Below are 12405 nucleotides of genomic sequence, written 5' to 3'. Positions count from 1 at the left end.
GATTTGCCAAGCCGCATGGACCGTGTCCGCAGCACATCTTGCAATGTTGTCTGCCTGTCATCGCCTCTCTAACAGCTGCCAGTGCCAAGCTGCTCACTGAGATCTACCTCCTCAGTCAGAAGCTTGTGCTTCCCTGCTGGAGGTGCTGCCTGGGACACAGGTACAGCATGGCATGGAAACACACAACAACCAGGTAGAATTCTCAGACTCGGAGGTGAGCATCATGAAGCTTCTTTGGAAAGAAGAAAGTGGAACAAAGTCACCCAAAACCTAATGATCAGAGGGCTGGAGCCCCTCTGCTGTGCAGCCGGACTGGGAGCGCTGGGGCTGTTCAGCCCGGAGAAGGGAAGGCTCCTGGAGACCCTGGAGCACCTTCCAGCAGCCAAAGGGGCCGGCGAGGAAGCTGGGGAGGGGCTTTTCCCAAGGGCCTGCAGCGCCAGGACAAGGGGGAACGGCTTTGCGCTGAGAGAGGGCAGATGGAGATCAGAGCTGAGGGAGAAATCCTTCCCTGTGAGGGCGGCGAGGCGCCGGCACGGGCTGCCCAGAGCAGCTGTGGGTGCCCCAGCCCTGGCAGTGCCCAAGGCCAGGCTGGACAGGGCTGGGAGCCACCGGGGCTGGGGGAAGGGGGCCCTGCGCATGGCAGGGGGCCTGGAACTAGATAATCTTTAACATCCCTTCCAACCCAAGCTGTTCTAGGATTCTGTGATAAGACAGACAGGGGCAGACATTTTAGCAGGGTTTGTAGTGACAGGACAAGGAATAACGGTTTTAAACTAAAAGAGGGTAGATCTAGAGTGGACATAAGGAAGAATTTTTATTTTTTTTTTTTATGATGAAGGTGGTAAGGCACTGGCACAGGCTGCCCAGAGCAGTGGTAGATGCCTCATCCCTGGAAACAATCAAGGTCAGGCTGGACAGGGCTCTGAGCAACTTGATCTAGTTGAAGATGTCCCTGCTCATGACAGGGGGTTGGACTAGATGGCATTTAAGTCCCTTCAAACCATTCTAGGATTCTAGCAGCAAGAGAAATTCAAATGGATGCTGAGTTAAGCATCAAATGCTCACCTTTGCCAGGTGTATTGGCTACAGAGAAGGTTGCTCCTGTTCTGCTCTATATTCATTGACTCTCAGCAATGCTTCGGTCACACAGAGCTGTCAGGATGCTTACTGCTACAAAGAGCATCTTGTTTCCACCTTAACTTTGGCTAGAAAATACCTGCACGGGTCACAGGACAAACCATTGGAGAAGCCATCAGTGGCTATCAGCAGCACTAGAACACAAGACCTCAGGCAGATGTGAATGCATTGGGCACCATGAACCACAGCTGCCATGGCAGTGTCAGCACCCAAACCTAAAACAGGCCAAGGAAAACTTTCCAGTTATCAGCCAGATGTGGCTTGGCTTCCAGCAAACTCCAGCTGAAACCCAGTCTGGCAACCGCTCCCCAGGTAGCGGCACACCTTCCTACAAAGCAGCATTTGCTGCTGTATTTTTAGCACCTACCATGGGCTGAGCTAAAGTGAGTCCTGAAGACCTTTGCTGAACACAGGGCTTGAGGCTTCTGAAGCTTCCCAGCAATGCCAACCCACCTGCATCCCCTGCAAGTGTGTTCTTACTACCTACAAGGATTTAGTGGCAGAGCATCATGAGGTACAAGGTTGCGCTTATTTTCATGTCTGGTCAGTATTAGGAGAGCACTTCACTGTGATCACTGAGAGCATGACAAGACCTGTGTCACCCCTCCTTACACACACACCCCCTGCCCAGCTCTGGAGCCACATTAAACTCTTTGGTTCTGCAGAGCACACTCTTCTGTGATTGACTTTTCCCAGCCCCCCCCCCCCCCCTGCAACTAAATCCTAGGGTGAAAGAATCAAAAGGCACTGAAGGGTGATACAGCTTTGTGAAAAGCAAAATAAATGGGGATTAAGCCTGTGCAAGAAGGAAAGGCTGTCCTCGGAGCAGTATGCCACAGGAGGCTGGAGAAAGGATTAGAGCTCTGCAGAAGAGCCACCACTGAGGAGTGAGTCATTAACCCTTTACTACGTCACTGCTTCAAGACTTGTCATCCTGGTGGTCCTACAGCAAGCCTGGGGGCTTCCTGGTTGCACCCCTGAAGAACCAGGCTCTGCAGCCTGCCATAGGTCCACAGAGATGAGCCTCAGACTGAAATACGTCCCACAGTGTCACAGCACTCTCCAAACTATAAAGCTGCAACAAGGTCTTGTACTGTCTCATACCATCACACTCTTCATACCAGTCCCTCTGCTGGCTTCGCCTCATCCAGGGCCCACTCACTCCTCACTGCTTCTTCCTCCTCTCTTCACTGACTGCCCAACCCCTTAACCAGCCACAGCTGCACCTTACCTACATCAACCAACCCGCCACCCCTGAAGCCAGCCCACAGCTGTATATTATCAATGCTAATTAACCCAGCTTCATTCCTCTACACCACAGGGCAGAGCTTTGTGTCTGCCAGCTCAGCCAGCCTGCTGAGTCCCCATGCAATGAGGCAGCCTGCTGGAAATACAGAAACTGCTCAAGTTCAAGGAGATGTGTGGGCTAGACAGATGCCATCTCATCCCGGAGCACTACTCTTGTGTGGCTTCAGGCTTTCACCAGCACAGAAACAGGCTGCACCTCTGAAACAGAAAACATTATCTGCTTTCTGGATGTTACACACAAAAAAGGAAGACAGATGCTCAAACGCAGAGTATTAGGTGTTGCTCTTCAAAACACAGCTAACGGGGGCTGTGGGGTCAGGGATACCTCACTGTTTTATTTGGGGCTGGAACCAGACTTGTCTTGGGTCAGGGCTTCCATCATGGCAAGTTTTATGGAGTACACTTTTGAAAGCTGGTATCATTACTTCAGCCAGCATCTTGTGTGAACAATGCAGTTTTAGGAAGCTTCAGCTTTGTCTGCCATTCTCTAACCAAACAGCAAAGCAAGTATTTACCCAATTACATGGTAGAGTTATTTTGTACCAAGCAAAACCCACAACAGCAAAACTATTTTGACACAGGCATGCAAACCCAGGAAAAATCTGGGTTACATTAAGCTCTGCTGCAGGACCTGTCCTTTCCCATGCTGGCCTCAGCAGCAAAGCAGCAGTTTGGTGTCCAGTGAAGGTTACTGAAGGCTGAACATCTGAAGTGGGACCATTAGCTTCCATGATTGTAAAGCCTTAACTGGAAATAAGCGACCCCTCTCATTCCCCAGCCCCAGGCCACAGCCATCGCTTGCCCTGGATGAGCTCCCCAAAGAGATGGTCCCACCAGCCTGACACCCTCATGCTGCTCCATCCTCAAAACCCATAGGGGCCACAACCAGGACATGCATGGAGGTGGAAAGCAGCAGGGGTAGACACACCTGGGTAGCAAGAAGCAGCAGCCAGGACATTCCCTCTGCCTCCCACCACCACCCAGGGGAAGATAATGCGTTTAAGCTGCATGTGAGCATCAACCATAGCTTTCAGAAGAGGCACCTCCCCAGCCTTGGAGGAGATGCCTCACTGCCCTGCTGGTGCTCTGTTTGGGCGAGTATTTCCATACATCCTTGCAGGTGAAGGCAAATACAAACCAAACACACCCCCAGGAGCTGTTGGGAGCCAGAGCATCCAATACAGGGCACCTGATTACACAGGCCACGGCCAGCTGGAAGGTGTTTCCTATAGCTGGAAGTCAGGATACTGCTGCAACTCTGAAGCAGAGCTTTGTCCTCCCCAGTGCCTCCCATCTCAGGGAACTCTCCTCCAGTCACCGCCGCTATTCATATCCTGGTGCCAGCTGGCACCGAGGAGGACACAAGGATGCACAGGAAAACTGAGGCGGAGCTGTTAGCTCCTGCCAAGGCAGAGCCACTCAGGGTCAGAGTCTGTCTTCATGGTGGGGTGGACATCACACCCCAGGAACCTGTCTGGAAAAGGGACACTACTGAGGTGGCAGCGTTAACTGAAAACATTATGCAAGGGTAGCACCAAGAAGAACAGAATATTTCAGGTTTTCTGAAGCCAAACAGCTGGGCAGAGGCAGAGCCTGAGCAGTACCCAGAGCAAGACAGACAACACACTGCCCACCTCACATACTCAGCAGACTCTCGCCTGCTTTCACCCAGGAAGGCACCACATTTCTTGGAATCACCACCCCAACACGAGGGTCTGATCTGCCCGTTGTATGGGGACAGGGGAAGACTGGGAAAGCCAGAAGGTGTTGAAGGTGGGGGTGACCACAGGCTCAAAGGAGCTGTGCAACTCTGACCAAGCCTCCTTCAGCCTGGACAAGCAGCAGGCCCAAGGAGATGCCACATGCAGACACCTGCAAATCAGCGTGGTGGGTGTATTTATATCACACTGATAGATATGACCTGCCCACTGCCTCTCCCAGTTCAAGTGGGGGGAAGTGCCACTATCCTGAGTGGGGTCAGCCCAAGGATGGAGACAGGCCGCTGCCCAACAGCACGCCATGGAGAACCTGCCACAGGACAGGGTGCAGAGCAGCTCGTGAACCTCAAAGGTCAGCTACAGACATGGCACAGGCTCAGTACATCCCCAATCTGATAAGGGAAGCAAACTGGGAAGACATCCCTGTTCCCAGCCACCGTGCCAGTGCCTGCTGATGGCCCTCACTGGTTTTAGGAACAGCCTCCCTCATCCTGAGGCTGACCACAGCCCCGACAGCAGACCCACTTATCTAGTGGCTGCCTAGAGGAAAGAGCTGTCCTGCTCCTACCACAGCATAAGCCTGACAGTGCAGGAAGCCAGGCAGGCAGAAGATGAGCCCTGGAGCGAGTGCCAAGGGCAAGACAAAGCAGGAGCTGGGGCAGAGGGAAATGGGGCTGCCCCTCCCAGCACCCTCACCACCACAGGCCACTGCCCTCAGCCACAAAAATGCCAGGCATCCTGTGTTCAACCAAGCTCAAGTGGCCTCTCAAGCTTCCAGTATCCCCATTTTGAGGACATGCACCATGTCCGAGACATTGTGCTTCCTCTCCAGCCCACCGAGGCCTGGAGCAGCAGCACACCATCATAGCCACATGACTGTTGTTGGGTAGGATGATCCCACCTCCCATGAATCCCAAGGTCACCTGGATATGACCAGTGCATTAAGAACAGCCCTGCCACAAAGCCCTCCCATAGCACCCTGGTCCTCAGGACAAGCTCCTCCTGAGGAAGCACCGTGAGGTGTGCTCCAAACCCACCTACACCCACAGCTGCTCATCTACAGCCGCTCTTGGCCATCCAGCCAGGAGGTGTAGACCTAACCAGGAGAGGGGCTGCTGAAGATGTTCTATGCCACAGCTGCCACCACCTCCAGCAGCTGAGGCCCCAGAGCAGGAAGAGGTCACCCACCACACAAGGGGAACTCCCCAACAGCATCCCAGACCCTAGGAGAGGTAGAAGCAAAGCTCCACACTGCAGAGCAACACCAACACGTTTTTTTTCCCCAGAGTCCTCCAGTCTCTCCTGACACCACAGGTCCTCACTTTGCTCCAGACAAGGTAGAAGGTCTCCAAAAAGGGCACCAACGAGACTGAAAAACCCCACATCCTATATGGAGACAGACTCACACTGGACTTCAGCTGGGCAAGTCTCAGCTTTCACAGGCCTCGCTCAAGAAGCACAATTAAGCTTAGTTTAAGTAATTTTTAAAATTCCTCCTTGCTGCAAGTTGGACAAGTACAGCTGTGTGGCACCATGAGGTCCACCAGAACCATCCAAACTTTCAGGCCAAGATTCAGCAGCAGCAAGAGGAAGACGCCACCACCCAGAGTGGGCCACGAGCCTTGCTCTGTTAGATGCCAGTGCCAAAGCCCCATCTCTCCTGCCCCTTTGCCCCCTGCAGTCAGATTTTACCCCACATTAACCCCACTCTGGGCTCCAAGCTGAAACCCAGGATGATCACACTTCCATTCAGCCTCTGCTCCTTGTATTCCAGAAGATTTTTGGCCTCTTCCAGGGGCAGGAGGAAGCACTGAGAAAATGAGCAGCTCCCTGCTTGTAACTGGGAAGAGGCCAAAAGCAGCCAAGAAGAGCAAGGACAGGACTGTCCCACTGAGCCCCGCGCCCCACAGCAAGCCAGGCACCAGCAGTTCAAAGCAGAGCAGCTGCTAAAACCCAGTCTAGCAGGTCTGCTGGCTTCCCCAGGAAGACTTAGATCATGAGACAGCTCTCAAAATGAAAAGCCCGTTTCCCAACCCAGAGGCCACCCCTTCAGAGGGAGCAGGAACACCAAATTTAGTCTTTATTGAGCTGCTGAACACAGGCAGAGATTTTAAATGCAATTAGGGAAACGCTGAGTTGCACTTGGGAGTTTTCCCAAGCTTCATATGAAACAGCACTGGGGTTTGTAACTGCAACCATTAAAGTTTAACAGGATAAGGAGTGGAAAACTGGAGGATGTCAAATTGCTGTATCCAGATCTTTGGTTGTTCTCACCTACATGAGCCCCACTTGGCTCACACAAAGCAGTGCAGCAGACAGATCCAATATTAGCCATTTCAGACAAGTCTGTTGGCTGGAAATGTCAGCTAAGGTACATGGCAAATGATGTTCTAGCTACAGAGGAAGACCGGAGACTGCCCTCTGGGCAGGAGAGCCAAAGACAGCCTCAGAAGCGCTGTTCTGGCTGAGCTCACCCAGCTTCGTGGTGGCAGCCAAAGTGCCCGGGCATGTGGATTAAAGCACAGAGCTGGAAGGGCAGTGCCTTGACCAGCAATTCACTACCCATATGCCTCCACTTTGGGAGCTTGGTGCGCCTTGAGCCTTGGTAAGAGGGGAGAGGCAGTGTCCAGAAGATCTCTCACAGCTGGATTCCAGATGTATTTTAAACTGCATCATTTTAATCAGCACAAACACTTCAAGCTAGACCTGTCAGTGAGAGAAGCTCAGAAGCCAGGCTCCTGTTTTAAGACCTGCAGGCACCCTCACACCAGCACCATGCTGGAAGAGGCAACAGTTGCTGCTGAGCTGTCCCCCAGTGCCAGCACACCAAACTGCACCATGGCAAGGGACGAGGGCAGCTGGCCTTACCCTGCCAAGCCCTTCCAGCAACTGAAACCCAGCCCTCTGGTTTCCTCATGCTCCCCCAGTTACCCACCACTGGGGCAGAGCCTGGGCAGCTTCTGCTGTGTTTCCTCAGGTCACATCAGCTGGGGACAAGGGACATGCCAGGAGCAGAGAAGGTAGCAGTGCTCGACACCTGCTGGAACTGTGGACTCTGCAGTTATTCTGGATAAAGCTTTCCATATTACAGCTCAGGCTCCTGCACAGGCGCAGAGATCAGAGACAGGGACTAAACACCCATTGTCATAACCTTCTGCAGCCAGGCTTCAGCACAAGGTGTGAAGCAAGCAAGCAGCCACTGTGCCAGACCATGGCAGCTAGAGCTTTATCACAGTCGCAGCCTGCCTAACTTATCCCAAAAGGACTGGGGATCAGGTCAGGGCTGCTGCATCAAGTCTCAGACTAGCAGAGAGCAATGGGTGATGGGCAGCCTACAGGAACGATCTCCACGTGGCTTGCCTTAGCTGGGAGTACAGATCTAGGCTCTGCATGCAAAGCACCACAGGATCCAAGTACTCATGGGTGCTTTCGTTAGCCTAAAAACCTCCCAGGAAGCTAAAAATACAGATGCTGCATTCACTCGAGTGGCCTAAATAAGTGAAGTCATGGAAGAACCATTCCTGCAGCAACAGTCTCAAACATGAACATGGGTGCAGGGCTTGTCAAAGCCCAGCGGTTATTTCAGACAAGAACAAGCTAGATATTCAGGATAACGAAAGAAGCTCAAGTGATTTGTCCTGCAAGCAGAAATTCCCACAAAACTGTGACTCCAAGCTCAGCCCCTCTGTATTTATGTTAAGGCTAGATGCTCGCCCTGTGCCACCCAACTTCAAGACCCAGCTCTGTCTCAGCTATTTAATAACCACCTCGCTGCCCCTGAGAAGCTTCTCGGCTTTCTATTCACCTCCACACATACCAGCGCAGAACCCGACCCTGCTGCCCAAGGCCTCTGGTGTGGAGCGAAGCACACTTTGGAGTTACAAGCTCAGTTTTGGCAGACATTTTGCAATGATCTGCACAAGAAGGAATTGCTGGACTGGCCAATATCCTCAATATTAACCAGCATTTTAAACCACAAAGAATTCAGTACCACAGATACTGATCAGTTTTACGAGGAAGATCTGGCAATTGCAGAGGCAGCTGCTGTAAGAGGCCTGGGAACAGGCGAAGTGAGCCAGCATCAGAGATCTAGGGCATACCCGAGATGGAAGAGTCAGGAATTTTATGCAAACATCTGATACCGCCCACAGAGAATTACTTCAGGAAAACCATGCAAGGATTTCACACTGCATCACCTGCAGCAGCCTGGCAGCCATTGCACAGATGTGAGATGTTTCCTGCGACACAGGCCAGCAGGAAAATCCTCTCTACAGGCAAATAACAACAGGGCAGCCAAGAAATCTGCCTTCATCCTCCCTCCATCCCTTCTCTTTCCAGGAAGGGGCATGCCAAGAACAGGCATGCCAAGAACATCCATCCTCGCCTGAGGCTCCCAAGCATGAGACCAGCTGCTCTTCCAGCCCCAGGCAGGTTCCCACAGCCCAGCTGACTGCAGCAGCAAGTGCTGAGGAAGCCGCGTGGCCTCATGGCACAGCCAGAGGCAACATCCTCCAAGTCGATCCATCCTTCCTCACAATATCAGAGAGAAATGTGTGTTTTGCCCCAAACCTGTCTGAGACACAGCTCTCACAACCACAGCCAAAAGCTGGCTGGACATGCTCCATCCCACCACTGCTGTATTCCGGTTGGGATAACCCCACTGGCATGAGCCACCAGAGGCAAAAGCTAAGGAAGACAAGTTCCTGGCAGGATTTCCAGGGTTCCACTTTAACAAGTACATGCTTTGTCTAAAGCTGCAGTCAGCCCCAAAGCAAGGCTGGGATTTTCTCCCTAGTCCTGACCAAACCTGCCCTAAGACACCTTCAGAGAGGCGTTAAACAAACTCAGTTGCCCCATTTCAGCCCATAATGCCACTGGCAGAGGACCAGGACCTGCCTTCTGGAATGATCCACAGCATATAAAAGACACAAAGAGTTTTCCCCTGCAGCTGGGAACTGCTGTGGCACAGGAGATTAATAAGCCCACCTCTGCAGCCAAATTAACTGCGTTTGATAGTAGTCCAAACTCAAAAGAGCCGCAGGCATCTGCTTCAAGGGTTAACTAACTACCACTATGATGGAAAAGTACACTGAGAAAGTACTGTAAGCCCGTGGCTTGGCCCAGGAGATGCTATCCCTGTGCAACACAGAGTTCCTCAGCTGCAGCCCCACTCCTGCGGGTCTCTGCATGTTCCTTGTCCATTGGGATCACCAACAATGCAGCAAAGAAGCAGATCAGGGGGATTGGAGCGGCCAGGTCTGGGGTCACCAGTACAGGAGAGACTGGAACATGTGAGAGCTGGCCCAGAAAGGGCCATGAGTATCCATCACACAATGAGAGGCTGGGAGAGGTGGGATCATCCAGCCTGGAGAAGAGGAGGTCGGGGAGGGATCAGATCAGTGTGTACAAGGATCTGGTGCAGGAGGAAAGAGGAATACAAAGTCTTCCCAGTGACAGAACATGAAGGAACAGGAACACTGCAAATCCTGTTCATAGAAAGAAAAAAACTCAACAGCTTTCTTCACTGTGAGGGTGAACACAGAGCAGGTTGCCCAGATAGACTGCTAATTTTCCATCCTTGGAGCTACGCAGTACTCCAGAGGGCAGTCTGCTCCCAGCAGAAGACTGAACTGGGCCATCTCACCCCGACACCTCAGCCACCCCGAGGATCCACAGGTACAAGAGTTAGCTGCCTCTTCTCACACTAACACAGTCCCAGGTTACACCAGCCAGCACAACAACGCTCTCTTCTCCTACCACCCCGGCCACACAAGTAAACAGCTCTTCTGGAAAGCACCATTTTGCAAGGCAAAATCTCCCAGGTTTTTCCAAAATAGCAGAGAAACATTTTTCAGCAGACAAGAAATGATTCCGCTCCTACAACATATCACATCTTGTCTACGTATTTGAGTTGCGCACACTTCTAGCCCTGCAGTCACTCCCTACCACGAAGGGGCATTTGCCTACATCTATAAAGTTACTCTACAATTATCCACGGCCCCAGGAACAAGCACCTGGAGTTGTTTCTTCTTGAAAGGAGGAAGACAACATATCCTGATGAGTAACTTCTCTTTCCACCTGTGCTGCTGATCCTGCTGCACCACACGTGGTTCACCAGACATCACAAAGGGACAGTCAGTGGTTTTACTTCCCAGATCTGGCTCTGTGGGAAGCCTGTACAGTAACTTCAGAAAAAAACCAACCATTCAATATTTCTCATTCTGTGTGTATTCTGTTCGTTTCAAACCAGTTTCAGCAGGAGACTCTGCTGCCACCTTCCGAGATCACCGTTACTGCAAGTACCCCCAAAACCGACTAAAAATAGCTTGTTTCCCCCCAGTTATGTCATCAAAGCAAGGGAAGGGTTGTTTCTTTTGCAAAGAGCCAACCCACCCCCAGCTCAGGGAGCACCACTCTTAGCAAGTGTCCCAGCCTCAGTCCCCAGCTCCAGCTTCACCTCCTCCACACAACATAAAAATACGTTTAAACATGAGAAAGTAGAGCAGCCTGTTTGCAGTCAACACAGACAGAGCTTGCTGACCTTTGAGGCGCTTACAGTGCTGCAGTCCTGACTGTAGCTGACTGAATATATGCATATAAACACATAAACCAGATGCATGTGTGTATAGCATGCCCAGTTTAGTGCCACTGTCAGCAGACAACAGGCCAGCACTACTACAGAATTCATTTTAAGGTGCTTCATTGATTATTTGCCTCATTTATTGACTGGGGAGAAAAGCAGAAGGGTAAATCAGCCCCTGACCGGTATCAAGGCACCAGCAGAGTGGTGGGAGCCAACCCATACCGTGGTTGAAGACAGGGCATGCCTGGAAGGCAGCTGACCCACAGCAGCGCTCCCCCCAAGCCCACCACGAGAATTTTAGCAGGAAGCAAGGCCCCGGCCCCCACAGCAGTCACAAACACAGGGAGGTGCTCAGCTCAGACAGGGCCACACCTGGAACCACCACAGGGAGGGAACAAGGATCAAGAAGCCAAGAGAGGGTCCAGCTACCCCTGCGAGGGTTCCAGGACAAGGAAAGCCACGAGTCCAGCGCCAAAGGGAGCCCAAACAGCCTCAGCCCAGGGGATGATGCAGCACCCCAGGCCCGGAGGTGAGGGAGGACCCCCTCTGCCAGGGGCACGGCAGGACCCGCCAGCTACCCTCCACCTCCAGAGCAGCGAGGAGGCCCGGTGACGGCCCATACTCACCTTCTTGCCTTTCTTGCCCTCCTCCTCCATGTCTCCGGCGGCGGCGGCCCCGGCCCCCCCCGGGGCATCCCCGCAGCTGCCGTGCTCGCCCGGCCTGTGAGCGCGGCGGGGCCCAGTAGCTCGACCTCACTGGCCGGCAGCAGCCATAGACCAACCCAGCTCCCACTCCCGGTCGCGACCCGCCCGCAGCCGCCTCAGCACCACCAACAACTTTTCAATCCTGCCGCCATCTTGGGCGGCGGCTTCCCGGCGTGCACCGCGCTCCGCCCGCCGCCAGGAGGACTGACGTCAGTCCTCCCCGGCCGCGCGGGGATGGCGGGGCGCTCCGCGCATGCGCCGACCCCGCCGCAGCCTCGGGTTGGCCCCGCCCACTGCCGTTAGCCCCGCCCATTCAGCAGCAGGTTGCGCCCCCTTCGTAGGTCACCGCACCACCAGCCCCGCCCATCCAGGAACGCCTGGAGCGGCGGGCGCTGCGGCCCCGCCCAGCGCTCTAGCCACGCTCCGTCCCCAGTCAGGCTCCGCCCCCCGCGGCGCTGCGCATGCGCTGAATCCCTGCCCCGCTGCTGGGTGGTGCTGGCGTGCGGCGTGGCGTCACGCGCCGGCGTAGCTCCGCCCTCAGGCATGGCGACGATTGTGGCAGCTGTGGTGTGGCGTGGCGCGGCCCAGCGCCATCCGCCGCCATCCGGGGCCGGGGCTGCTCCCAGGGACGGGGGGCGAACTGAGGTCTCTCTGCGACAGTGCGGCGGGAGGCGCTGCACTGCCAGCGGGCTCCGCCGCCGTGAGGTGCTGTGGGCGTGGTGCATGCTGGGAAGAGTAGTTCTCCGTGGGCCGCATGTGGCCGCCCGCAGCCTAACCGGGGTGGGGCAGGGGGGTTCTCACGGCGGGGAGCCGGGATCCGGGGCCGGGGGGGACTCCCGGGGGAAGTGGGGCTTATGGAGTTGGGGGGGAAATCTCATGGGCCGGGGGAGTTCCCTGAGGTTGGGGGAGGCCCTGGGGCTGGGGCTCACTGGGGGAGCGGGGCTCATGGGGCCGG

General features: G+C 54.2%; 1 protein-coding gene across 1 annotated transcript in view; it reads right to left on the bottom strand.

Annotated features, from left to right (window-relative positions):
• CCM2 (CCM2 scaffold protein) overlaps window positions 1-11634 on the bottom strand; it is a 38841-nt gene extending 27207 nt beyond the window's left edge. Inside the window, exon 1 of the mRNA XM_055708930.1 lies at window positions 11373-11634. Within this exon, the coding sequence (XP_055564905.1) occupies window positions 11373-11402 (30 nt within the window). The 5' untranslated portion in view covers window positions 11403-11634. The remainder of the gene's footprint in view (window positions 1-11372) is intronic.
• Between the last annotated feature and the right edge of the window lie 771 nt (window positions 11635-12405).

This window comes from Falco cherrug, chromosome 4 (assembly GCF_023634085.1).
Source record: "Falco cherrug isolate bFalChe1 chromosome 4, bFalChe1.pri, whole genome shotgun sequence".
Classification (NCBI taxonomy): domain Eukaryota; kingdom Metazoa; phylum Chordata; class Aves; order Falconiformes; family Falconidae; genus Falco; species Falco cherrug.
This window is presented reverse-complemented; position numbering and strand designations above follow the sequence as displayed.